Consider the following 27,509-nt stretch of genomic DNA (forward strand, 5'->3'; position numbering starts at 1 on the left):
GTTGCTACCTGTAAAGAGAGAGCGGCGCCTGCAGAGGCCTAGTAGGGAGGGCTTGCGTTGCCCGTGGCTGGTGGCATTGGGAAACTGACCCCTGGCAGTCATAGACAAGCTTTCCTCACACTCAGGGCAGGTGGTAATGAAGTGCCTCACAACCCTGGGTACCCCCAGGATGCGTCACAACTCTACCTCACTGTCTTTGACTCTGTGAAAATCCTAACACATAAAACAAAGGTTTTGTGCCTCTCTCATATAGTATTGAAGATATACCCCCTTCAGAAGTCTGGGCATGTAATAATTTGCAATTGCAATACGTATTTGCATTATATCACAAGTCACATATTTTGGCTTGATACTCATTAAACTGATGTTTGAGCAGCTGTTCAGAAACAGTCAGGAAGAAGTTGGTTCAATAAAAAGATATTACCTCACCCACCCTGTGTCCCTGATACCCTGGGACCTACACGACTGCAGGTAGACTGCATACAACTTACATTGCCACATTCACTCAACACACTGCTTCAGGACATTCTGCAATTCTTAATTTGTGACCAAGTCATTACATTAAAAAAAACCAGAAATAAGCTTAGCCCTTGCATTTATTAAGTCATCAAAACAGGCTACATAATATCTGATTTGTGTCTGTTCACAACAATAGTTTCCATTCAGCATGCTAAATATCAAATGCAAGTTATCCCATTTCATTAAAAACTGTGGGCTAGATCCTCCACAGCTGTAAATCAGCATAGCTCCACTGAAGTCAAAAGCTGACGCTCTGGCCCTGAAATTTGAGAGCAGTTTAGGATGCGAATACTACAAACTTTAAAAAATATTTATATTAAAATAGTTTCCTCTTTCACTATGTGCCCAAGGCAAATACAGTGTGATGCTCAGAGCAAATTTACTAAGAATAAAGAAACTTCTATAAGATGAAAAGTTAGTGGTACGTTCATCAAACTAAGATTGCAAAACATTGCATCTTCACTGCCCCATCATCAGCCAAGGCAGTGTTTTAAACTAGGATCTAACTTGCTGTTGAAACTGATCCACAGACGACAATTCAGTAATTGAATTACTGTAGGTGCTACAGTAGGTGCTAACTATATATGGGAAACAATCTGTTCCACCTTGCATTTTGCTGTGAGGCTGGGAGTTCCTTTCCTAGACCTGAGGAACAGCTCAGTGTGGCTTGAAAGCATGTCTCTCTCACCAATAGACAGAGGTCCAATTAAAGATATTACCTCAACCACCTTGTCTCTCTACAATTCACTCATGATTTATGGAATGATGATACAAAGGAGATTTGCATGCTTTGTAAGACATCTTGGGTCAAAAGCAGAGATAATTTACTTCAAGTGATCCTTAGATTTTAGAACCAGAATGGGAGCATTATGATCATCTAGTCTGGCATCTGGCATAACACAGGTCATAGAACCTCACCCTGTAATCTCTGCATGGAGCAAACATTGGATTCAGAATTCATTGGATTCATTGTGACTATGTCCACCATAATCGATCAAAGCAAACGTGTGACACAGGTACCGTTAACTAAAATCACTCCACAAGTAACATTTCTTAAACAATCCAAATGCAAAGTTACCATCATTATTAGTTACAAGTTATTATGCTGCATCTCTCTCCATGTTGTGGAAACATCTGTAAGGTCAGGGATTGAGGCCGTTGAGGGAAGATCATGTCATGATGGCTCCTGAAGAAGCCACTTGCCATGGAGAAGGGATTGGACTAAAGCATTTGAGAGACATATTGTACCTCTGCACAAATGCCCTAGCCTTCTACAGGTGACCCAAGATCCCGCTCATTTCCCCACTATTCTTAGGTCTCCTGGGGTTTGGAAGGCCAAGGTGTTTGCCAGCACTTTGCAGGAAATCATCATGCTTTCCACAAGATGGGTAGCAGGAACCTGCAACTTGAAACTTGATGATTACTATACGCTGACTAGCATACATATATATGATGTTGATAATACTACCCACCATCTATGTTCCAAGCATTTAAGTACACATATTATTAAGGATGAACATAGCAGTTATATATCCCAAACAGGCTTGTACCTAATCCTGTTCACTTATGCTAAGGATTCCATAACACTTTACATTAGCTGCAGTAAGCTTTGGCTAACTAGATAGGAAAACTGTCAGTATCAGGACATATATTGTTTCCTCATAGCAACAAACCTATTCGTCCTAACACAGATTTATGAGATGTCCTCATGCCCCTTAGTACCTGGAATGCATGTACCCAGAACAAAGGTGAGAGTGAATCATAACCTGGAATGCATGGGTTCAGAAAGAAAAAAAATAGAGGCATACACCAGGGTATCAGAAACAAGCAAGGTTAATTGAATCCAGTTTCAGGTGATGTACATAGTATCTTTTACTGGTAAACAAGTAGGAATGTACCTTCACAGAGTACACCTTCTGTGTAAGGTGAATGCACAGAACTGCTCTTCAGAGCCTGACATCTTATAGAATCTTTTTCCTGTATGACATTAATAACCTGACTTACTTTGGCTATTTGGTCTCTTGAGTATATTTCATAACAAACCAAAATGTGGTCAAGCAATTGATTATACAGTTTATCAAACTCATCACATTTCTTGGCCCAGTGCTTATTTTTCCTTACACGGGGATGATCTAAGCCTTTCTTTTTTAAGTTTCCTTCTCCACCTTAGAAAATAGGGGGTTTCAGTGCAGCAGGAAAGAAATCAACCCAATGCAGGAGAGCATGAGATAACAACAACAGAAGAAAATACAGTGATCAAAATGTTTAAAAGGATATTTCCTAATTGACCATGAAAACAAAAATGGAGGAGCTGAACTGCAAGTGGCTGAGAGAGATTTTTAAGCAGGAGAATCTTGGACATAGCTGGAACTGGAACAACTGAGCTGGGAGAGAAAAGGAGAAGTTCTATTCATAAATATTTTGAAGAGAGAAAATAGTGGTACACTTGCTGTGAAATGGGAATAAGAGGAGCGGTATGCTGTTTCTTGGCCTTGGGTCCCAGTTTATCCAGCTGAGAACTGAACTGCTGCCTCATACAATGGAGTACCCAATCAAATATCCTGCAATTGTACTACATGTAGAAGATCACAGCCACTTAAAATGCAGCTCTACCATATAGTTTTTGTGTTGTAATTAGACTGCTCTGGTGAGTAACAGACAGCAAAAAAGAGATCAGGAGGAATATAATCATATTTTGTAGAGATTGTTAACTTTGGGGATTCAATGTTGCAACAGATCATGAGAGATATGAGAGATAATGGGAGCAAAATGATGTGCGAAGAAAAACCATTGCTATCTGTGTGTTGAGACGAGTTCCAGCTAGAAGACAAGAACAGAGAAATCATGCTGGAGAGGTGGGATCAGTAGTCTTCAGAAAAAGTTAATATGTAAGTGGCAAAGAACTGTTTAGTTGTCTTAGCTTCCAGAAGGGAGCTATTAGACAGTGTACTGCTTAGAGTATACTAGGCTATTTATATATACATATTATGAGTCTGAATCACATTTACACCAAGGCCTTGTTACACTTGCCAGAGGCCTTGGTGTAAATGAGAATCAAGCCCTATAATTGATGGAGCTCAGCAACAGAATATGGCACACAGAGAATCTCAGGCCACACCCCCTTTCCTGCTAGGGTGACCAGATATCCCAATTTTATAGGGGTAGTCTCAATATTCGTGCCTTTGTCTTATATAGGTGCCTATTACCCCCCACCCCCATCCTGATTTTTCACACTGTCACCCTGTTTCCTTCCCCCAAGCCTGCACCTTAATCCAATCACAGGGAGGCAACCAAAGGACCCCACTCCCCAGCTGGAGCACCGGAGCGGGGCAAGCCCCAGACCCTGCTTCCCAGCTGGAGCTCGAGGGCCGGATTAAAATGTCTGGAGGGCTGGATGTGGCCCCCGGGCCGTAGTTTGCCCACCCCTGTGCTATGAGGCCATGTAAGAAGATAAGGGGAAGCAACACACCTGTCCCCAGTACGGCCATGTAGGACCTACTTGGATCATGACTCTGGTGCAGGAAGGAAACACAGGAGCTGCACGCTCCATACTCCCCTTGATCCACAGTTGCAAGGGGATGGGAAGTTTCCTATTGGCTATCTAATTACTGTCCACATCACTAAACTAAAAAATGCTTCAAGTTATTGAAGACAAATTTGTAAGCATTTCACAGTTTCCATTTTAGGAAGGGCTGAGCGGTTTAAAACTTGATTGATCACGGTTTAGTACTTACATGTGATAAATTGGAAATATTTAATCATAGAACACTTGGTAGTTAAAGTTGTCAGACTTGATTTTGAAGTTGTATCTCCCCGTCTTTCGTTGGTATTGGAAAACCAAAAGGGCCGCCGCTCCCAGCACAAAAACAAACACAGCAATGACGATAAGGATGATGAACCCTACTCCTAGCACAGGTGCCTTCTCACTTTTGGCATCTAGAGAAAGAACAAGGGAAAGGTTTGAATCCCTGGAATCTGTTCATACATTAAGAAGCCAACTGAGTGTTACAATCTTGCATGCAATTTAGGATGCATCAAGTAGCACAACGCAGTGGTAAGAGCACGGGACTCTGATACATTGATTCGGTCCTCTTGGAACAGTTATTCTCATGGCAATGTCTGTGAGTTAGAGCAAATCCTGACTTTAGATACTTGTGCAGAACCACTACTGACTGTGATAGGATAAATGTACTCAAATTGGTATGGAGGATGTGGCTCTAGGCATTTTCTGTTAAAATAATAATAGTGATATATACATTTCTGAGCTACTGCCCTAGCTTCAGCATAACCCTGTAGGCAGAATGTTCTTTGATTTTAGTCCTGTCGTTCATGTGCAGTAATTAAGCATATTTGTAAAATTAATATGTTTACATCATGTGAGATACAATTCATATTACTGGGGGGCAAGTACTAGTTAATGCCATGATGGGCAATAACTGCACTTAAAAAGAACATTCAGCGTCATGTTCAGATGGGGTGTAGAGTAGTGAGCAAGGTCTAGCTTGTACACAAACTCCTCCCTGCTTCCCCCCCCCCCCCCCGGCACTCAGTCTCCATTTGATTGACTTTTGGCCACCCCACCCATTTCTAAGGGATCTAATTAGCCAAGGAACCAGAAGAGGTGTAAATTAGACTGATCTCCACCCTAGTTTACACCTTATTCCAGTTCTTCAATATGTAAATTGTGCCAACTTTTCCTCCTTTACAGCATCAATAAAGTGGGTGGAAGGGAGCATAACAGACCTAACTTATACCACCTTACATAGCACATCTCTGAATTTGGCCCTCAGGGCTTAACATATTGTGCTCTAGAAGGAATCTAGTCGAAGCACTGTACAAAAGCTGATTGCAGTATAAGACTTGAGCAGACTCAGAACATTGCTGTTCAAATCCCCATTACTCTGTGCAATTAATTCCACCTCCTCACTAGCACAAAAAGAGTTGCACAGAACATGCACCCACCCCCACCAGTGTATGACCATTGCTGCATCGCAACAAGCAGAGACTGGCCCATAAGATACCAGTCATTGCTACCCAGCTTCAACTGACCATCCCATTTCTCAGCCAAGGGGGTTTATGCCGTACAAGGAAGGTTTTCAAGTTCACCCATCAGTAAAACAGAATCTGTTAAATAATTAGCTTGGGTAACTTTTTTGTAGCCATCTACTCATTACTCACCAGTGGCTCTGCACAGAGGCCCCCAGGATGATCTGTGTGTGGCAATAATTTCACCACTTTTCAGGGATCGAATATCTCGGCAGCTCTGTAACAATTACAAAACCCTGATCATTTATAATATAAACTTATGTAATATATATGAAGTCTTGTTATGACTCCTCTAAAGAACGAGGAATTTTTGCTGATTTAGTGAAGGCAGTACCCAGGACCAGAGCTTTTTTTTATTTCCCAACGCTAACCTTTGGTACATTATAACAAACCGAAAAAGATCAGGGAACAGTACCGGGAAAAAGTATCCGCTTATCAGAACACTGAAAAGAAACCTCTGTGAACAGACCCTTGGGACAAAGCTAGTTGTGTTGAGTCTATTTAAAAAAAAAGGCTACAGGAGAATGTCTACCAAAATTTTCTTTAAGCAATACAGTGTGTGTACTACTAAGTTTTCTCCAGCACTCTTAGGGCATGTAAGAAGGATCTGCAAAATAAGCCAAAGCACACTACACGGCCTTCAGCATCCTTTCTTAACAGCGTTCCTCATTATATTATTATTAACGAGTATTATTATTACTATTATTATGAATCATAATAATTTGTATTGTGTTGCCACCTGAAGGCCTCAGTCAGGATCAGTGCTCCATTGTGTTTACATGTAATAAGACGATCCCTCTCCTGAAAAGTTTACAGTTTAGTTTGAAGCAAGATGCAACCTGTGAACTTAATAAACAAAAAGGAAGAAATGGACAGTAGGGGTAAGTAAGGGCTTGTTTACATGGGACAGTTTTACCAGTTATACTGGTACAACTAGATCACTATAGTTATACTGGCATAACTCCACTTATTGGTACGCTTATTCCAGTATAACAGTAGCTTTCTCCTGCCTACCTTGAAACCTTTCCAAAGCCACATAAATGAAACAAACAAACACCAAAAAGCCACTCTTGTTCTAGAATTAGAGTATCCACATGGGTTGTTGTACAGGAATAACTACATCAGTTTAAATTCACATCTTAGCAACAGGTATAACTTTCCTGTGTAGACAAGCCCTAAAATAAGAACATGTGGTTACATAGGTAGCTATTGTGCAATTTCATGGTTCCAAATCATTGTAATATTTTTTGTTCTGATTTGTTATTGTGCTGCTGGCTGTGCCTGATGTTACTGTCCTGACTTTGTCCTACAACGTTTTTCTCCCAAACTACTCTTTTCTGTTCCAGATTTAAGAGAGCCAAGACTCATCTACCAAAAAACTGGGGAGCGACAAGGACAGATGAGAGAACAGGTGAGTTCCAATCTTTTGGGCAATAATCCAGGCCTCAGATCAGCTCTGAAGCGAGCAAATGTTTCTGGAGGCAGAAGGTAGGTCAAGTATGAGGCTATAGTGAGCCTTCACTTTCATGCTTCCCTAACTCGTGCTCTCACTTAAGTCATGTTGTATTAGATGACGTCTTGCTATCCAGCCCACATAAGGAGCAGCACTGGAATAGGGCAGGGACCAATCCTGGACTCAGAGTCACAGTTGAATCCTTGCTTTTCCCTTGCTCCATGGGGCGCTTACCCTTTTCCTGTCATAGCTCTATTCCCCTGGGTGCCAGCTGACGCATGGTGGGGGAAGAGCCCAGGCTTCACATGCTCCCCGCCCACCTGCTTGTGGCAGCTGCTCTTCCTCGCTGCACAGGGCCTGGAGATATGGAGCCCAACAGAGGAGAAAGAGGGCTCCTTATTCCCCTCACTCCCGTGGAGGGACATGCAGCCAGGCTGACAAATAATCCCACAATAAAGCAGATTGGAGCGCAGGACTGGGTCTTCAATAGTAGTGAGCTGTAGCTCACGAAAGCTCATGCTCAAATAAATGGGTTAGTCTCTAAGGTGCCACAAGTCCTCCTTTTCTTTTTGCGAATACAGACTAACACGGCTGCTACTCTGAAACCTGTCAATTTCCCAGTGGCTCTTTGTGACCCTTCATCCACCCTCACTCTGGCATTCCGAGTGGTTCCCAGTGCCCTAAGCACTCTCTGGGCATCCCCAGTGGTTTTCAAGTGCCTGTCACATCACTGTTCTACTTTCTTGAGGGCTTCACTCCCCCAACAACTCCTCTGGTTTCCCAAAAGTTCCTCTCACTGGATTTGCCGGATGTCTTCTAGTGCCTTCTGTGCTTATCATTTTAATTTAAATCCAATAAAAATATACTAAACTCACTACATTTTCATACGGGATACATTTTGTTTGGGATAAGGGATGATACAGTTTTCCTCTTTAAATTAATAAAGTTTCTAAATCCTACAAGAAAGATGTAAAAGGGGTCCAAGTGATTAATTGCTGTATCGTGCTAGACATTAATTTAGAATCAGCTACAAACTGGGGCCTAATTTTGATCTCACTTGCAAACCAGGAGCAACTCCAGTGAAGTCAATGAAATTACATCAGCATAAAACCAGTGTAAATGAGATCAGAATATGGTCCTCAATTAACATACTCTCTACCCCAATCTATATAATTAAAGATGTTAAAATCAGATCTATCACTATTCCTTGTAGCTTCTACTAGACCCTTGCTCAGCGCATTGATGTTAACTTTTACTCTTTGTTTGTAGTCCTTCAGCCAATTTTCTATGCGTGCGATAGTGCTCATATTCAAGCCAATGTAAACTAAATATGCAAGTAATATTCTGAGAGGCATTGGACTGAATGCTTTGCTAAATCAAGATACATTACATCTACTGCATTCTTTTTATGCATTAACTCTGCAATGGGATTAAGAAAAAAACAGCCATACAAATTAGAGATGGAGACATTCTATTAGGTCATCTAGTACATCCATACCAGTACTTTAAACTGGACCTGTCTGTGTCTCAGTTCATTAGATTGCCTGTTATACTAAACACAGGATATTACAGAAACAAAGAAGCTGAAGACAGAAGAAAGCTAGTTGATCTTCTAGTCCATCCATCGTTGGCCAATGCAGGATTGTTCTCTACACTGCATTTTTAAGGCTTTGCCCAGCCTAGTTTGTCTGGCATTACCTGTGCTTTATAAAGGCACACAGTGCTAAAGACATTGGGTTGAGAATTGGGAGACCTGGTTCTATTTCAGGCTCTGCTGCTGACCAGCTGTGTGACCTTGGGCAAGTCATATCCTCCCTCTGTGCCTTTGCTTCCTCTCTGTAAAATGGGGACGGTGACATGTACTCCTTGTGGGACACTGAGATCCAGGAATGAAACATGCTCTATTCTAGCTAAGTATGTTTGTCTTACGTTCATGCTCCTTGATGCTCATGATTCCAATGTCCTCTAGATGTTGGTCCAAATTCAGTCCTGGTATGAATAGATGCAACTTTGCCTTCATCATCTTAGTGTTTGTTCAATTATGTTATTAGGAATTGAAGTTATATGGTTTGAATACTTACTTAAATATGGGTTTTGCGGTACTTTAAACATTCAAAATTATATTAGTGTCAAACCTAGAGCCCTCCTTCCATCTGTCACTCAAATTTCCTGTTCCTCTTTTTCTTTTTCCCTGGACAAAGCTCTGTAACCTGAGACAGGAAAAGGTTTTCTTGCTCCTGCTATCCATTTCCGATCTTCTAGGAGGAGTCATTTGATTTATACTGGGACCAAGTTGAGCAATTTACAGAAGGAGGGAACTATTAAATAATGGACAAATACCTAATGAAAACATTGTGTCACCACAGAGAAGATCTTTAGCCAAAAAAAAAAAAAAAGAAAAGAAAATCCTTTTATCTACAGTAAAAAGAGAGCCCTAATTTATCTTGTCTTCACAAGCAACATATTATAAGTGCAGTTCACATACCTGGAACTAAAAAGAGATAATGTGATCATCTTTGAATGTAGTCAGAAGACAATATCATGGGTGCCCAACTTTACCAGATACGGTTCACTACATTTTTTTAAGTGCTTTTGGAAAGGTGCTGGGTTGACAGCCCTAGAAACCAGGGAACTTGGGCAACAACAGTATAAGTTTCCTCACACTGTGCCTAAACCATGATCAGGGAAAATAATCACTGGGCAAGAAAAGATAGAGCGGTCTCCTTGATAATTCCAACTTTGGCTTTTCTGATGAGACTGCATCCTTACCAGCTAGTTGACCGTTTTTTATTCTGTGGAACCTGTCCACTAGGATTTGTATTGAGATCACCTGCTCCTTTCACAAAGGCCATCAGATGGTACTTTTTTTCCAGTCACCCCCAGAGCCATCCAATTTTTTATTTATTTTCCATGCTTCAGCTGAAGCATAGGGAATGGAAAGAGAAATAAAGACTGAGGCTTACTTGTGGCTATATTATTTCCCCACTTCACACTGCTGCAAGTTGAAAAATGAAGGAAAATGGAGAAGAGAAGTTTACAGGATACCATCACCTTTCGGAAACATATTATCCCTTCATTTTCCAGTTAGAGCACTGCTTGTCATATGTCACATAGAAAGTTAAATTTAAGGAGCAAACCCCTTACCGTCCTACAGGTGCTTTCAGGAGTTTCCACACAAATACGAATTTTGCAATGTAGGTAAACCACAGGGTGGTTGATAAAGGAAAAGATTTTCAGCTTCAACTGAGCTTTTCTTGAATTTCCATTTTCAATCATGGTGGTGTAGGTCTCTGGGACTGGGCAGCTAAAAGAGAATAGGAAGACACACAAAATAACTAAAGCTATAGATGTTATACCCCAGGAACGGCACCTTGTAGTTCCATTTATAAGCGTCAGCCGAAAATCCTTATCTAGGTATTCCATAGAGTGTTCTCCAGCACAGTCACGGGTGCAGTGTGGCTTGTCCCTAGGATAGAACACCACTGCACACAAAAGCCTGGGTAGCTAAGTACACTGGGGATTCAGAGGTGAGTATTTAGTGAGATTCTTCAACTTCAGCATTGGAGAAAAAACAAACTGAAGTCTGAGATGACTGAAGCCCGAAGATGAACTTGGTGTCACACAACACTGACTATTTTACACACAATACAGTAGTTTGACAAAGTAAACTGAAGACCAGTCATGCCCAGAGCACCATTTGAGACGGGTTCAAATGTCCTGCTACAGGTAAGAATTAATTCTGACTTTTGGAAGGGTGATGCTGGTGAAGGAATCCCATTCTTCAGAAATTAAATAGGGTTTTTTAGTAATTTCTTTTCAGCTCTGAAAGTGAGGTTCTACTTTAAAAGCTGTCTTTGTAAATATATATCATAGGTTCTCCATTGTTATTGCCTCTCCACTATTTCCATATCAGATGGGCCTAAGTTACTATTAAATATTTTCATTCAAACTTGCCACCCCTCCAAAATGAACCTGGACTTTGAGGGTACATCTCCTCTGTAATAAAAGACCCACGGCATGGCCAAGGCTGGCCCAAGTCAGATGACTTGGGCTGGCAGGGCTCAGGCTGCAGGGCTAAAAATGGCAGTGTAGACATTCGGGCTTGGACTGGAGTCCAGATGCTGAAAGCTCAGGAGGCAGGTGAGTCTCAGAGCCTGGGATCCAGCCCAAGCCCAAATGTCAATGCTTCTATTTTTAGCCCTGCAGCTGGAGCCCTACAAGGCCAAATCAACTTAGTTGAGCTCTGAGACTCAGTGCCGCAGGATTTTTATTGCAGTGTAGATATACCCTGAGTGTCACCTAGAGCTCTCTCCTCCTTTCTCATGTGCCTCACCAGAAACAAAGGTACTGCAAGCCAGGTGAGTTCCTCGGTTTCACTTATTCAACCACTGTCTTCAAATTATGTCCTAGTAGCCTATTCTGCTTTACAAATCAGGCTACCATACTCTGCTTCATAAGAAGATTCTGGGTGTTCTTCAAGGATCACCCCATATAGAGCATATAGCAATAATCTAACTTCAAGGCCGTAAAGGCATGCATGCCTTTGGTAATGGCTGCATCAGAAAGAAATGGCTGCACATAGATTTTTTTTTTTTTTTTTAAAAAGCACATGCACTGTTGACTACCAAAGCCACGTACGCCTCCAGGACCAATCAGAAATCAAAGAGTAGACCTACACTGAATATCTCCTTTACAAATATTAGGGGGAGGCAACAGCCGCCCCGCCCCCCAGACTCTCTTTTAGAATGTCTGAAGTTAAGTATTTGGCTTTGAAAAGAACAAGGACTCCTTGAGGGCATGTAAAAAGTACAATAAAAAAATAGGGTATTAATAGCCATCTTTGGCTCATGGAAAGGTTCCTCAAGCTCAGGGACTACATTGCTAGACAGCTTGCACATGCCTATGTCACTTCTAACATGTGTGTACTGTACCTGTTGTTAATAAAAGCAAATGATAGAGGATCCACTGGATTACTAGATGGAGTTGCCCAGCACTCAGTGATGACCACCTTGAGCTTGCTGTCTCCTTTTTGAATTCCCACCTCAATCAGTATATCATCACTGGCAGAGACACTGAAATTTTTGGGGATTGAAGAGTTTCCAACAAACAAATGCATCTCAGTTATAAAATATCCAGATCCATGTAAATCCTCAAAAAAGGTATAAACCCTGAAAAGACAATAAGCCGCTTTTAAAGATCATAAATTTGATTATAGTGTTTTTAACTGGTCACATATACAATTACCGTTTCTCTAGCACATGTGCACTACAGTAGTGAGGAAAAATCTGCAGTCCAGCATATTGTTAGGATTTCAAGAGGAAAGGGTGGTTGCTTGCTGCAATCCAGGCCCTTAGGGTAGTATGGAAGAAGGCATGGAGAAGACTCTGGGAGGCTACAAAGGTGGAAGTTACTGCAGTATGAGCAGACAGCGTAGTGATGACAGTGATTTAAAGTGGGAACAGGAGTATACCGCCAAAGCGCCGAACAAGAAGCTTGAGCCTGATGCAGAAAACAAGAGGAAGCCAGTGAAGAGATTTGAAGAGGGAGTGATGGGGTCAGAACAGTAAATGAGCACGACTTTTTGATGCAGCTTTTTGGACACACTGCAAGAGAGTGGGCATGGGGGGAGGGGAGAATCATGGAGGCCAGATGAGGTGATTGAAGTAATCAAGGCAAGAGATGACCAAGATCCAGATGAGCAGTTTTGTTGTAGGAATGGAGAGGAAAGGATGGGGTTTGGAGCTGTACAGGAAAGAAAGTGAGAGGATTTGGTGACGGCCTGGGTGTGGTGAAAAGAAAGAGAGAAGTGGTCCATCTGAGGAAGGGATGCGGCTCATTGGCAAGACAATGTGAAGAAGTCTGGGCTGTCATTTCTTGTGCGCTGCCCATTCTATAGATATAAACAGAGGATCTCACTCTATAGTGCTGGTAACCTGGAGCCTTTCGCAAGAACGAAATTTGCATTACATATTTTCAAAGGTCATCAAGTAAGTTGGTGGATTTTAAAAATCATCATCATCTTTATCATAATGCATAGTGATTACACAGCACTGTACATTCATTCATTCCCAGAGGCAGTTATTTTGCTGATGGGGAATACGACTTGCCCACGACCACACAACCAGTGACACAGCTGGGATTGCAGCACAGGAATTTCTGATTCCCAAACTTGTGCACATGCCACTAGAATACACCTTAGAAGACTACATTTCCCGCCCCCCACTCCATCCACACACATACACACACACACACAGAACGCCATACATTAGAACTGGAAGTCAGGTGAGTTTTTATTTACCCTTCTGCATCGTATCCAGATGAAGTCAAGAGATCATTCTGAAACACACAATGGATTGGACTGACAATCTTCAAGTTGTGGATAACTCGCTGAGAGGAGATGTCATTCTGAAGTATTGTTTTCACAATAGTGTTGGTCTTATTCTGGAACAGAAAAAGGAGAGAGAGATACTTTATCAACCTTTATGTTTCAGAGAATACCTTAGTCCCACTAGTCAGCTACCTCTGGTAATTTTAAGTAATACCTCAGGAATTCTGTATACAACTGGCCAATAAAACCCAAACCATCAGCATCTACTAGCTTTGTCATTGTGGGGCTAGCAAATGAAAACAAGTTTGCTGTTCTCATCTTAGTACATATTGTTCACTGGTCCATAAAACATCCATACCATTTGTATGACCAGGGCTTTTTATTCCACATTGTCCCCTGTCTAGACCAGTGGTTCTCAAACTTATTTGATCAGGCCCCATTTCTTTGGGTCTGTAGTCGTTTATTCCCCCCCCCCCCAAGTACATATACCACCACCAGGATCTAAAGGCAGAGCAGAGAGCAGCGGCTGTTGGCCGGGTGCCCAGCCATGAAGGCAGAGCAGAGAGCAACAGCAGCACAGAAGTACGGGTGGCAATGTGAAAAATGATAGCTATCACTTTTCACAGCAGATTTACCTCCCAATTGCCGCCCTTACTTCTGCACTGCTGCTGTCATCCTGGGGCAGACAGCTGCAGATCTGCCACCCCAGTGCTAACAGCCAGAGCCCCACTGCCTCCAGGTGAGGGATTGGGGGGGAGGAGAGGGGATGGGAGGGGAAGGAGAGCCTGAGCCCAGGCGGTGGGGCTTCAGCTGTCAGCCCGGGGGCGGTGGGCCTCTGGCTGTGCCCTTTATACCCACCTCCACAGCTGTGCACAGCCCTTCTACACTAGTCCCACCTCCTGGGGCTGAGAGCCACAGATCTTCAAGAATAAATAAATAAATACATACATACATACATAAAAACACACAGCTCGCGCTTCCCTTGAACACCTTCCCACGCCTCCCTTGGGAGGCCCGCCCCATAGTTTGAGAACAACTGAGTCTAGACCAATCAGTTCAGTCTTGCTTGGGTTACTTATGCATTTACATATTACATTAAACTTATTTCATTCAGACCCCAAATTTTAAATATGCCACAGCTCTGTGTACTGGCAGTGAGAAGTTAACAGAAGAAACGGGAGGGAACAACACTGCAGGCTGTTGGACCCCCAAAGGCTAGCAAATGGGTTTGATTGTGGGGGGTGCAATGAGGGTTTTGGTGTTGAGGATACAATCTTTACTTCCCACCTCCTTACTCCCCAGGTCGAAGTGGAGGTGATTTTACTTTGGGAATTGAAAGTGGGATTGAATTCTTTGTTCACGATTTCAGGAAACACCTGGCAGCAACAGACTGTGCCCCCAAGCCCAATCGCTGCCACTGCACTCTCCAGTGACAAGTACATTCGCCAGGTGTTTCTTCATCTGTTCAGGTGACTTACACTTTGTACTTCAGTTCCACATTCGTTCCACGCTGTCCACAGCACCACACGAGTGTCGTTGCTGAAGCGCACGTTGCAGTGAGGCTCCCCAAGATAGAGTGCAGATTCTGGGATAGATTCCTGCTGCAGAAATATCTTCTGAATGGCAATGACAATCTTCTCAATCTCACAGAACACTCTCACTGCATCCTTTAAGGATACCCCATGGGAAGATTTAGTGAGTGGCGAGGTAGTGACATGTGGCGAGCTATGGGCATTCAACACAGATGCTGTGGAAGCACGTGGCATTGCGGTGCTAGAAAACATAGCATCCTCTTTAGCTTTGGTTTTAGCAGCAGATGAATCCTCTGTAGCAGGTGAAGACACATGAGCTGAAGTATGTGGACGTGTAACAGGTAAAGCTGTGCTGCCTACCTGTTTGCCATGTGCAGTGGTAGGACCATGGCTAAGAGGAAATGCTATGGAGCAACAAAAATAAAGGGATTGTAAATTACAGCTTTAAATCTGATTTCTTAAGAATAGTCAAATAAAAAAAACCCTTATCAGGAAACTTTCAGTCACTGGTAGAAGAACTGCTGCTCTTCTTTCTTAACTGGTCCTGGGTAATTACCTCAAAATACACCATTGCTTTTTTCTTAATTAAAAATAAAGACACCGGCAAGAAAAGACCAAAGATTCCATTTCTTTCTGGCTGCAATAATTTACACACTCACAATGTGTGTGTGTTCCCAGTGTCTCTTGGGGGCCAGATTTTCAAAATAGCTCACCTCCCATTTAGGCATCAGAATAAGTGGCCATAAGGGTAACAATAGGAGCTACTGGATGCAGAACACTTTTGAAAATCAGGCCCTTATTTTTGTCCCTAAATGAGAGCTGAGCTCTTTGTAAAATGTGGCTCCAGCTGTGAGTGCTGGGCACATGAAAATCTGACCCTGGCCTGAGTTTTTTGGAGAATCTGGTTCTTGTTGCCCTGCAGCACAATAGTATTACAGCAGGTAGGTACTGTCTATAGATGTATGTAAGGAGCTTTACTGAGGAAGTTAGCAAATGTATGTCAGTAGGAGTTTTTTACTGGGGATAGGGAGGGATGAAAGAGAAGGAAACTGGGGGAGGTAGGAGGGGGATAGTCTGGGTACTGAACACAAAACTCCTTTCCCTCAGCCCCTTTTCTATCACAGGTTTTTGGGTTACCTGTTAGATTGCCCTATGATACTTTAATGATACCCACAGCCCTACTCTGCACCCATCTTTGATTTTAGAGGGAACCAACGTAATGATCTACATTCACATAACTAATACTGGATTTGTTTTGAATAGTGTGGATCCTATTATGCAATATTTTACTGAATTATATGCATGAATAGCATGCATTTGCCAATCCAAATTTTTTAAAAAATATATTTTCTAGGAAACCATCTTCATGCCTTCTGAGAATGTCCTAAATTGAAAAATTACTGATCTCATGGCAGGAAAAAGGATCCAGGAGCTCTTTCAGAAATGTCTTTCCCAAATCCTTATAATCACAGTGCTAAGAAAATGTCCTGATTTACTGAAACCTAACAAAGATAGGCATGTATTTACAATGTTGAGATTTCAGCCAATACACAGAGTTCATCACTATGGTTACAAAAACAAATACAATCCACAGAAAAGTGGTTCAAAAGAACTGAGAAACTGAAAGACCTGTTTTAGGTGAACAAATAAATTATTTGAGGAAAGGTGCCAGGAGTTGGATGCATTAACTAAAGACAAATCAATGAGTTATAACATCAGTATTTATCCATACTATAACTCATAACATAAACTGCTTCCACTCTGATTTAGTCTCTTATCTTCTATCTCTGATGTCCCTTCTATTACTCCTTATGAAAGAAAATAACTGGTACTCTCAACAATTCCATTTACCTTTAAGGGGGAAAATGAGAAAAGAGAAATCATTGTTAAAAGAAAAAAAATAAAAGAATGAACTGGGCCCATTAACTGTTCATACAGTAAACTTTTATGATAAAGCAAAAGTATAATAAATGCAATTAAATATAACAGAAATATGCAAAATACACTAAAATATACATATTTTTCAGTAGCATGTGGTCGAACACATTGAGCCAAAGTCATCCCTAGTATACCTCCATGGACCGCAGTGCAGTTCCACCAGAAGTGGATGTAACTAAATGATTTTATGAAGACTCCATCATTATAATTTAAAATAAATCACTAGGTAATGAAAAACAATATTGCCTTCACAGTTTCTCCCAGGTCTCTCTGAATCGAGATCAGCAAATCCTTCATTACAGCTGCATTGATAGCTCCCATATGTGTTGTGGCATGATGCATCCGAGGAACAGTCATCTTCTTCTCTTTCGCACTCATCATAATCTGTTGGGGTTTGGAGTTTTGGGTTTTTTATTAAAAAAAAAAGAGAGAGAAAGCATTACTGGCATTGTGATTATTCCTTAACTGGAACTACCATCATGGTACCCAGGACACTAGTTCTCATTGCCAGCATCATGGCACCAACATGCGTGTTGTTTATCTGGGAGATTGTAACACACACAGTCCGGAAGCTGCTGATGCTAGCAGAGCAAGAATACTCAGTGCGTGGAAGGTCAGAATTAGCAAGAGCCTCCAGTGGTATTGCTGGCAGCTGATAATGGGAGGGCAGATCCCCTCAACCCCTTCCCCTCGGCACACCCAATTAATTCTCCCATCCCCCAAAACTGATAGCTGTCACAAGGGACTACTCCCAAACAGACTCTTCCATCCTACAGACTCAACACTCTTAAGAGGGAAGATGGTGGTTGGTAATTTAAAGAATATTTGGAGCTGGTTGAAAAACAGGCCACAAAGTTTGGGAAAGTTTCATCAAATTGTTTTCCCATTCTTCGACCAAAATTTAGAATTTCAAGGACAAATATTTGTTACAAATTTCAATTTTTGTACAGGTTCTACTCAGGATTGTGCATAAATGGAAACAGGCACAGGTGGGTTTCAAATTTCCCACTTGTTACTCTCACTAATCTGCATACTAACCACACCCCTAGAGGTGGCTCGTGTTAACTCTGTCCCTGAAACCCCTCAGACTAATGCCAGTTTCAGGGGGCATATATATCCCTGTCCTCACTGACGTGCTACCATGATATGGGCATTCTTTTATTATTAATGAGACACCTGTTGCTGGTTGTGGTGAAGGTGGAGAAAATGCACCTCCATGTGGTCAACAGCATGGATTTCTGTGCCTTATGTAAATCAGACTCTGTGCCATAGGAGAACATGTATTTTGTTTTTACATGCAGGAGATTCAAAACGAGTGTTCGCAGCCGAAAATGGGCACTAAAAATCCAAATAGATATAGAAATATCCAACCTGCACTCAGCTTTTGTAGACTTGCAGTGCACTACTTTCAGAGAAGAAACATTAAGGGCCATCTACCGCAGTGTGCAGATTGAAATGTAGCTGAGAGTATCAGAACTGTGGAATAGCTGAAGACCATTATGAACAACTCAATAAGAGTGTGTAGGCAGAACATATCTCAGTAAGAACCAGAGTTGGAGAAGGATGTCTTTAGGAAGGAGCAAAGAAAGTTACAAGAGACTGTGGTTCATTTATTCTAACCAAATGAAAGATGGGGGCAAAGAATAACAGATTGACCTTTTCTAATTACTTTGGGGCAGATTTTGCCACTTCTACTCACATGAGTAGCACTTTAATCCTCAAGTAGTCCCACTGAAATGTGAGTAAGGCTGCTAGAATCTGTCCCTTAGAAAACAATAACCTGATGAACGCTATGTAGCATGGCTTTATAAAGGACACAGAATGTCTGACAAAATCGATAGCCTTCTTTGATTAAACGATTGTAAGTGTGGCAGGCAAGGAGAATGCACTAGATGGAATAAATCTATTTTAGTAAAGTTTTCCATACTGTCCTGCCTGCAATTCTAATTGAGAGGTTAGAACAACATTATTTGAATAAACACGTTGTGGTGTAGATACAAAACTTGCTGATGTGTCATCAACAGAAGGATTAGAAATGATTTTATACAGAGACATCAATTTGAGGAGCTGTATAAAAAAGGATTCTACTGCAGTCAATCAATGGACCAGTTTTATTTATCTTCTTTATCAATGATCTGTAAGAAGAAGGAAACTGTACAATAACTAGTGGTCCTAGTTAAACCAAACTGAGGGTCTACATCTGAGCCCTGCTACACCACACATCTCACTGTATCTTTTGAAGTTCTCTGAAAGAGCTCGTGGGATGAACTGGCAGAAGTGCTAAGGAAAAGATCATGGGTTTTCATCCAGCACTTTCACAGAAGCTGTACTCTCAAAATCACAAACAAAATGACAGGTTTTATCCTGTTGCTAGTTTTGAAAAATTACAGTGATATAAAACTGCACCTTACCACGTATGGAGATGCTGTTGTTGTCAACTGTAAAATAGGAACTATTTTTAAAGACATCCTGAAAATCTGTGGAAAGGTGGTGGATATCCAAGTCTTTTGCAGTCAGTAAATCGAAACCTACCACTATGCTTCCATTAGTAACACTGGTTATCAGCATTTTTATCAAACCAAGATCCATTTCCTGAAGAGACTTAAGAGGCAGAGATTTCCGTACCTGTGATCAAAATATAATGCATGTGAACATGGGCAGAAGTATGAATTAAATTATATGCTGTGAAGATGACTCAGAATGCCCAAACATTATGCATAACTACCGTGCTTCATGTTCAGGACAGAGACAGCAGAAAATGGGCTTTTATTTAACTACTGAATTTTCTGAATACCACTGTTTGGCTGAAATATGTATTTAACGGTGAATATAAAACACAGGAATGATTCAGCTCAGGGCATACACAGGAGGAGATAGGCGTAGATATTGACAGGGGTCCCTGGTAACACTTAGCCTGCCAAGGAGAGAGATTCCATTGGTGCAATTCAGCCTCATTATTCCCTCCATCATGGGGCTTTTAAGGAGCCAGTGCAGCCCAATACTAAGAGGCTTTGGCTATGGAGGCAGCATGGGCAGAGTGAACTCAGGATGCCCAGATTCTGTGCATCTCTGCAACAATATCTGCCAACAATCTCCTCTGGAACCTCAACCCTATCTTATAGCTGCTTCTGCAGCACAAATCCTACGTGAATGTAGCAGCCATACCACCCCCTGCCCACCCCATGGTGGATCTCCACAGAGGGCAAGCCTGGTAAGTTCCTCTGTGTATTACGATTAAATCTGGCCTCCATCTACCCAATGATCAAATCAAAGGGGAAATAGAAAAACCGTTTCTCATGCTTTCAGGGTCTCCACGCAGCCTCAGCCCAGACTAACTCAAAAATGTTTCACAGGAGTTTTCCATGGGGAGACTTGCACTGTTGCTGCAGATCCTAACTGCCAGCTGGACACATGTCCCAGGCTCCCACATTTCCCTGACAGCCTCGTGGCCAGGCCAGAAAATAACTAAAACAATCTGAAAGTGAATATTTAGCCTCAGAGAACTACAGTTAGGGCAGTTGATCATGACTAATGATAATAAACACTTAATCGATATGCAGATGTTCTGGAATTTATATTGGACTGAAAAGAGAAAACACAGCCTTTCCCAGTGACTATTGAACCTCCCCAATCACTAGGCTATAGCAACAATCTTTTGTACTACTTTGGATAGAAGGATGGTCTCGTCTCCACAGGACTGGAATTCATAGTTCTACTTCTGGCTGTGCCGCTGATTTGGATGCATGTGTTTGGACAAGCTGTTCCACCTTTCTGTGCCTTAGCTTCCCTAGATATACCACGCAGGATAATACTGGCCTGTCTCTCAAGCTCTAGATAGGCTATGAGGCTGAAAATTAAATAACTTTGAATAGCACATTGAGATCACTGGATGGAAAGCACTATGTAAACGCAATGGGTTACTATTGATACTACCACATGGTTAAAGAGTTTAAACACCAGTAACGAGAGAGAGCAGACAATACATCCTATTTATTTCCTCTACTAATTTAGATGCAAACTGAGATGACCCATCCCAACCACGCTGCGTTCCAGAGGAGAAGCCTACAACAATAATACAGAGTTTCTGAGAGAGGCCGTAAATTTTGTGCTGAGGAAAACTGGTAAAACTACTATCCATCACATAACTTTAAATACAACTATATGAAAGTCAGCTAGTTTGATAACATTTTATGTATCTGTCAGATTTAAAACCATGCACAATATATGTGCAAAGGATGTGCAGAACAAATATGGGAGAGAAATACTGTACACTGTTGACACAGCCTTATCTCTCTTTAAAGTTTGACTGCTGAGTAAACTGCTGTTTCTATCTGCCTGTCAGACACTTCTAATATGCCACCAGTGTAATATCTAGATGCACTGAATTTTTCCATAAAGGACTCTGTTCTCCTCTTGTCCTTGCTTCAGAAGCTGCTCATAGTATCCCTGGTGTTTCTTTTCCCCTCCTGTATTCTTTTCTGGTTTTGACCATCACTTGCTTTGTCATGTCTGAATTCAGACTGTGAGCTCTCAGTGGCACTTATTTGTGTCGGTGAATCCTAGGATATTTTTCACATTTGGAAATAGACAACTTACACTGAAATTTTCAAACCTAGATACCTAAAATTAGGCTTCGCATTCCACAGTAAGGTACCTTGTAATAATCAGTTCTCTATTGTTATTATTTATTTCACAGTAGCAAATGTGGAAAGAAGCTCATAGCCCCACTGTGCTAGGTGCTGTGCAAACAGAGCGAGACACAGTCCCTAATTCAATGAGCTTACACTCTAAGACAACAAGACAGACAAATGCCGAGACAAACCTAAGACATGCACTGTCCTCCTGACATACGTACATCACTCCCATTAGCTTCAAATGAGAACGCCAAGAGGAGGAAATATCCCAAGTTGTAGAACTTGAGATTTCATTGCTTCAGAGGGGTGATTACCCTGCTTGTGCACATCTACTCCTGCTAGCTCTCCTCAAGCTAGCACGAGTATGACTAGCAATGTAGCTGCAGTAGCACAAGTAGTGGCCGTGGAGGTATGGCTGAGTTGTGCTGACTACAGAACTACCAGTTTCAGGTGGGATTGTACTTGGCATGGTTAAGCCAAGCCTCTGCTGCTACTGTCCATGCAACCATGGCTGCACTACTATTTAGAATCACGCTAACTCGAGTATGTGTGTGTAAGCAAGGGAATCACCCCTCTAACTCATAGTGTAGACAGTCTCAAAATAATAATTCTTGCCCTTTGCTTGCAAGATCCTCTATTTAAATTCCCTCATTCCTATATCATAGAATCATAGAACTGGAAGGGACCTCGAGAGGTCATCTAGTCCAGTCCCCTGCACTCATGGCAGGACTAAGTATTATCTAGTCGGTCCCTGACAGGTGTTTGTCTAACCTGCTCTTAAAAACCTCCAATGATGGAGATTCCACAACCTCCCTAGGCAATTTGTTCCAGAGCTTAACTACTCTGACAGTTAGGAAGTTTTTCCTAATGTTCAGCCTAAACCTCCCTTGCTGCAATTTAAGCCCATTGCTTCTTGTCCTATTCTCAGAGGTTAAGAAGAACAATTTTTCCTCCCTTCTCCTTGTAACAACCTTTTACATACTTAAAAACTGTTATCATGTCCCCTCTCAAGCCTTCTCTTTTCCAGATTAAACAAACTCAATTTTTTCAATTTTCCCTCATAGGTCATGTTTTCTACACCTTCAATCAATTTGTCCATATCCTTCCTGAAATGTGGCGCCCAGAACTGGACACAATACTCCAGTTGAGGCCTAATCAGCGTGGAGTAGAGCAAAAGAATTACTTCTCGTGTCTTGCTTACACCACTCCTGCTAATACATCCCAGAATGATGTTCACTTTTTTTGCAACAGTGTTACACTGATGGCTCATATTTAGCTTGCGGTCCACTATGACCCCCAGATCCCTTTCTGCAGTTCTCCTTCCGAAGCAGTCATTTCCCATTTTGTATGTGTGCAACTGATTGTTCCTTCCTAAGTGGAGTACTTCGCATTTGTCCTTATTGAATTTCATCCTATTTACTTCAGACCATTCTCCAGTTTGTCCAGATTATTTTGAATTTTAATCCAATCCTCCAAAGCACTTGCAACCCCTCCCATCTTGGTATCGTCGGCAAACTTTATAAGTGTACTTTCTATGCCATTATCTGAATCATTGATGAAGATATTGAACAGAATTGGACCCAGAACTGATCCCTGCAGGACCCCACTCATTATGTCCTTCCAGCATGACTATGAACCATTGATAACTAACCACTTTTGCACCCACCTTATGGTAGCTCCATCTAGGCTGCATTTCCCTAGTTTGTTTATGAGAAGGTCATGCAAGACAGTATCAAAAGCCTTACTAAGGTCAAGATATACCACATCTACCACTTCCCTTCTATCCACAAGACTTGTTACTCTGTCAAAGAAAGCTATCAGGTTGGCTTGACACAATTTGTTCTCAAATCGTATCAAACCATCAAGCTCTCAAGTGAGCAGCATTTCATAGATCAATGTTTACGAGGTAGACAAAGAGCAGCTTTGCTATTTTCAGGCTATTTCTCCATTAAGGGCTATATTGGGAAAGGCACGGCCATGAGTAAGTGGTTCAGGACAGCCACAATTCCTTCCCCACTCCCCCTTGCTCCTGGGCCAGGGGAGTAAACTGACATATTTTATAGGGTGCAGCTTCTCCCCTCCCATTGGTCCAGCTCTGCTCTCCAATGCATTAAGGGTAGAGACAGGATTCACCCATTCCCCACCTACTCGCTCTTGGAAGGAATATCCAGGGTGCCACACCAGACCTGGACTCAAAATCCAAGAAACTCTTACTTGGCCAAACAGTGGGGTGGGGCCTTTCTGCCCTTTACTTTGAAACATCATGAAAGATAAGGCAAAAATCTAGCCTTAAGTTTTCATCTTTCATAATTGTTCTCTGAATTACAGTAATTAAGTATGTCTGCAATCTTCCCTTGGACTTTCCTCAGCATTCACCAATATTCCCTTCTCACAGTTAGCTTTGTTTTGTGGACTCCATTTTAATGGAGGTTTTATTTTAATTTTATTTTATTTTATTCAGAGCTAAGCACCAGGAAAACATCATGGTTATGTTCACATTATAGGTTTCAGAGTAACAGCCGTGTTAGTCTGTATTCGCAAAAAGAAAAGGAGTACTTGTGGCACCTTAAGACTAACCAATTTATGCTCAAATAAATTGGTTAGTCTCTAAGGTGCCACAAGTACTCCTTTTCTTTTTGTTCACATTATAATTAGCCACATCACAGTTAGCCACTAGGTGACACTATTGGCCTCGCTCTTCAGGTTACTGCATGATTTAACAATGCCCTACCATTAAAATAATACATGATAAAAGCGGGAGGCAGAGGGAGCGCCATGGTATATGAAATGAAAGGACATTTCTTTCTCTGACTTTTTTAAGGAAATAATTATATTAAAAAGGAAAATCCATCCCTCTACTTTGAGGTTTTACTACCAGAAAATAAATCTAGCTATACCACATTCAGTCTTCTTAGCATATGCACAACATGCTTCAAGTGGCATGCAAACAGATTCATCACTGAATTTGGTCTGCTGGTTAGATCAGGTTACAAAGGAAACACCAGGAACTCCTAAACAGAACAGGTAAAGGATATGCCTACACTGCGAGTGAAGGTGTCACTGTAGCATGGGTAGGCATATCCATGATACCTGCGGTAGCTAGATTAAAGCTAACAATAGTCGCATAGATGTGGTGGCATAGGATTCAGCACAGGCTAGCTATCCAAGTAATAGCCTCTGGGGAACCTGGGTATGTACTGGGTCAGCTAGCCCACCCTGAAGTGCATGCCACTGTGTTTTCACTACTATTGTTACCTGTGCTACAATTACACCTTCCCTTGCAGTATAGTACATTGAAAGGTAAAAAGCAAAAGGCACATTACTGTCAAAAGGAGAGTTACAAGAGAGGAGGAAAACACTGGCAAAACTAACAGCTACAACATGAGATGAGAACCCCCTTTGGTAAAGCAAGAAAACCAGGAGGGAGATAAACCCAAAGTTAAGAAGCAGCCCTCATGGAGGAGCCCGGGGAAGCCACGCTGAAATGCTAGTGAAATTAAAGGAGCCTCAGTAACATGGCTGGAGGTCTGGTGCTGTTGAGGGGTAAAAGACAGAAATAGGTTCAGAGTGGAGGAGCTGTCTGTGTGGATGGCAGTAGTAATTTCTGAAGGGTACTGGTTAGAGATAATAGCCACCCTGCCAATAGATCCAGAGCAAAATGCCAGCAATACATGAAATAGCTAATCTGGGCACTTCTAGACACATACGTAGGGAGTCCTGTTGAGCAGGGAAGAATTAGAATTGCAACAAAACCTTGGAGACTGATAATAAAATGAGTAAGAGGCTATTTTAACAGAATAGGCTATTGCTATTTAGGATGGCGGGTACCAATCCTTCCCACCTCTTACTCTGCCCCCACACCGCTGCTGTCCTCACCGACTGCATTTTATGATAGGGCCAACTGGAAGAAAAGTGCAACCAAGTCCAGCACTAATAGACTCGAGTCCATGTCACCCAGACCACCCCCGCAACTGCCACTAACTGCCATCCTTCTTGGTAGTCTCAACAGAGAGGCTGAGGAACGTACCCAGAGACAGAATGACCCTCTCACTCCCAAGGACAGTTCCTCCAAGCCAGGCTTAAGGTGTGTAACACTGGCAGCCCCAGCTGAGCACCCCCCAGGGCCAAAGGTCACTCTACATCACCCTGCCTCTGTTTTTCCCCTCTTCAGGGTCCTTTAAGAACACACTCAGTTCAAATAATCCCCTCCTGAGGGCCAATTTATTGTGTACTTAGGGTGCAGACTGGCTCACTAGGCCCCAACCCCAGTTCAGCGTCTCTCTCCTGATAATTCAAAAAACCACAAACTCATAGGGTTTTCAACCCAGTTTCAGCTGGGTACAGCCCCACCTCCCTGAGGGACTATATTTAATCTTCCCAGCACTGCCTTCTCCACTTTTCTTCCAGTTGGCCCCTTCCGACTGGGCCTTTGCATCGTCTCCCCCTCCCAGGCCAGGCCTCCCTGCCTGGAGAGTTTTACTCACTCTCTCCTGCTTCTTGAGCTTTCCCCCCTGCTGACTCAAGGCCTTGCAGTTTCCTGGGCTTCAACCCTTCACTGCAACATCCTGCTCTTTTTGTACCGGCAAAGCTAACTTAACCTGGGGCCTGATCCTGCTCTTAAAATCAGTGGGACTTTTCCCATTTACTTTAATGGGATCAAGGTCTGGACCTTACATCCCGAAAAGAAAATTGTAAAGTTCTTTTTATTTTCCAGACTCTCTCTTCTTTGACAGATAGGAACACAAGAATTGTCATAAGACTCTATCAGGAGGAAGAATATTTTGCCTCGGGCAGTGGCTTATGTCTAATGGTTCACAGATGGAAGGGAAAGACTCCATAAATACCTGGCCAGTAGTATTGTTGGAAGGAACAATTATTTCCTTATTTTCACAGGTGATCAACTTAAGCCTAAAGCAGGGGTGTGACCTAGCTTACACTGTGTGTCCTAGCTTACATTGCTATCAATCTTACTTTAATTTCGTTACCTAATCTTTTTAAAGATAAACTACTTATGTTAATGATCTTCTGAAGCAGAGAAGTTGATTGTATGCTGCATGAAGATAAAATATTTCATTTTATCCATTGTAATAAAATTTGAAAGGGACAGGAACTGGGACAAGGCCTTGATCAAGGTTCTAATATCCAAAATAGCCTGAAACATATAACAATGATGAATAAGAGGGAGGTCAGTGGATACTTGCTGCATTTTTACTTTGCATGAACATGTCACTTTCATTTTACGGCTGTTGAACAAGTATTGCTAGGATGTGTCAGCCTGAGACCTAAACAGCTTCAAGAAAGCTGTGACCCATTGACTGCACATAGGGAAGGTGTAAACTAGCAACAGTGGGAAGTTATTTTATACTTTACACATTCTCTCTCGATAAGAATTCCCCTGTATTTTCATGCTGCGTAGAGCATTCTTCACTTTCTATCCTGAACTCTTCCTGAGCATGGTTAAACTGTTGCCACTTTGCATCCCAGAAATGGCTGTTTTTCAGGGATACTTAAAGTGTTTTGCTCTCTTTGGATGAAAAGCTCTAGAATGGTCAATCACGAATTTATCATTGTCAGTATTAATCTCCCAAACAATGTTTCAGTAATGCACACTGGTGAGAGGAGACAGACAGCTGGAATATGTCCAATGGTTTTCCTGTGTGTTTGTTGAATAAATGCCAAAAGGAACAACAAAGACAAACAATTGATGGATTAGCCAAAAAATAAGAAAAGGAGGGTGGCACCTCCAAAGGAAGTCCCTCTGAATTACAAGACTGTTAAAGGAGATAAATAGATCTTCCAAGGTAGTTTGGTATTCTGTGCCCTAATTAAATGTGATATTAAAGCTGACTTAATAAAGGGAGGGGGAAATAGGCTGTAAAATTAGGGGATATGAAACAGGATAATAATAAAAATCAGTACTATATCAGACATGTGTGTACCTGAGAAAGGACAACAACAGAATTAATTTGCACTGATATAGTGCCTTGCAGTCCAAAGATCTCTAAGTGCTTCAACAACATTCATTAGCCCCTCAAAACTTGCCTATGAGTTAAGTCTGC

At 41.9% G+C, this 27,509-nt stretch overlaps 1 protein-coding gene across 1 annotated transcript in view; it reads right to left on the reverse strand.

Annotated features, from left to right (window-relative positions):
- Positions 1-606: 606 nt before the first annotated feature.
- UMODL1 (uromodulin like 1) overlaps positions 607-27,509 on the reverse strand; it is a 61,029-nt gene continuing 34,126 nt past the window's right edge. Inside the window, exons 13-21 of the mRNA XM_073359875.2 lie at positions 19,228-19,441; positions 17,063-17,200; positions 14,825-15,282; positions 13,317-13,459; positions 11,950-12,186; positions 10,163-10,322; positions 5,698-5,782; positions 4,254-4,455; positions 607-3,339 (exon numbers count right to left, since the gene is read on the reverse strand). Coding sequence (XP_073215976.2) covers positions 4,274-4,455; positions 5,698-5,782; positions 10,163-10,322; positions 11,950-12,186; positions 13,317-13,459; positions 14,825-15,282; positions 17,063-17,200; positions 19,228-19,441 — 1,617 coding nt within the window. The 3' untranslated portion in view covers positions 607-3,339; positions 4,254-4,273. The remainder of the gene's footprint in view (positions 3,340-4,253; positions 4,456-5,697; positions 5,783-10,162; positions 10,323-11,949; positions 12,187-13,316; positions 13,460-14,824; positions 15,283-17,062; positions 17,201-19,227; positions 19,442-27,509) is intronic.

Source organism: Lepidochelys kempii, chromosome 1, assembly GCF_965140285.1.
Source record: "Lepidochelys kempii isolate rLepKem1 chromosome 1, rLepKem1.hap1, whole genome shotgun sequence".
In the NCBI taxonomy this organism is placed as follows: Eukaryota; Metazoa; Chordata; order Testudines; family Cheloniidae; genus Lepidochelys; species Lepidochelys kempii.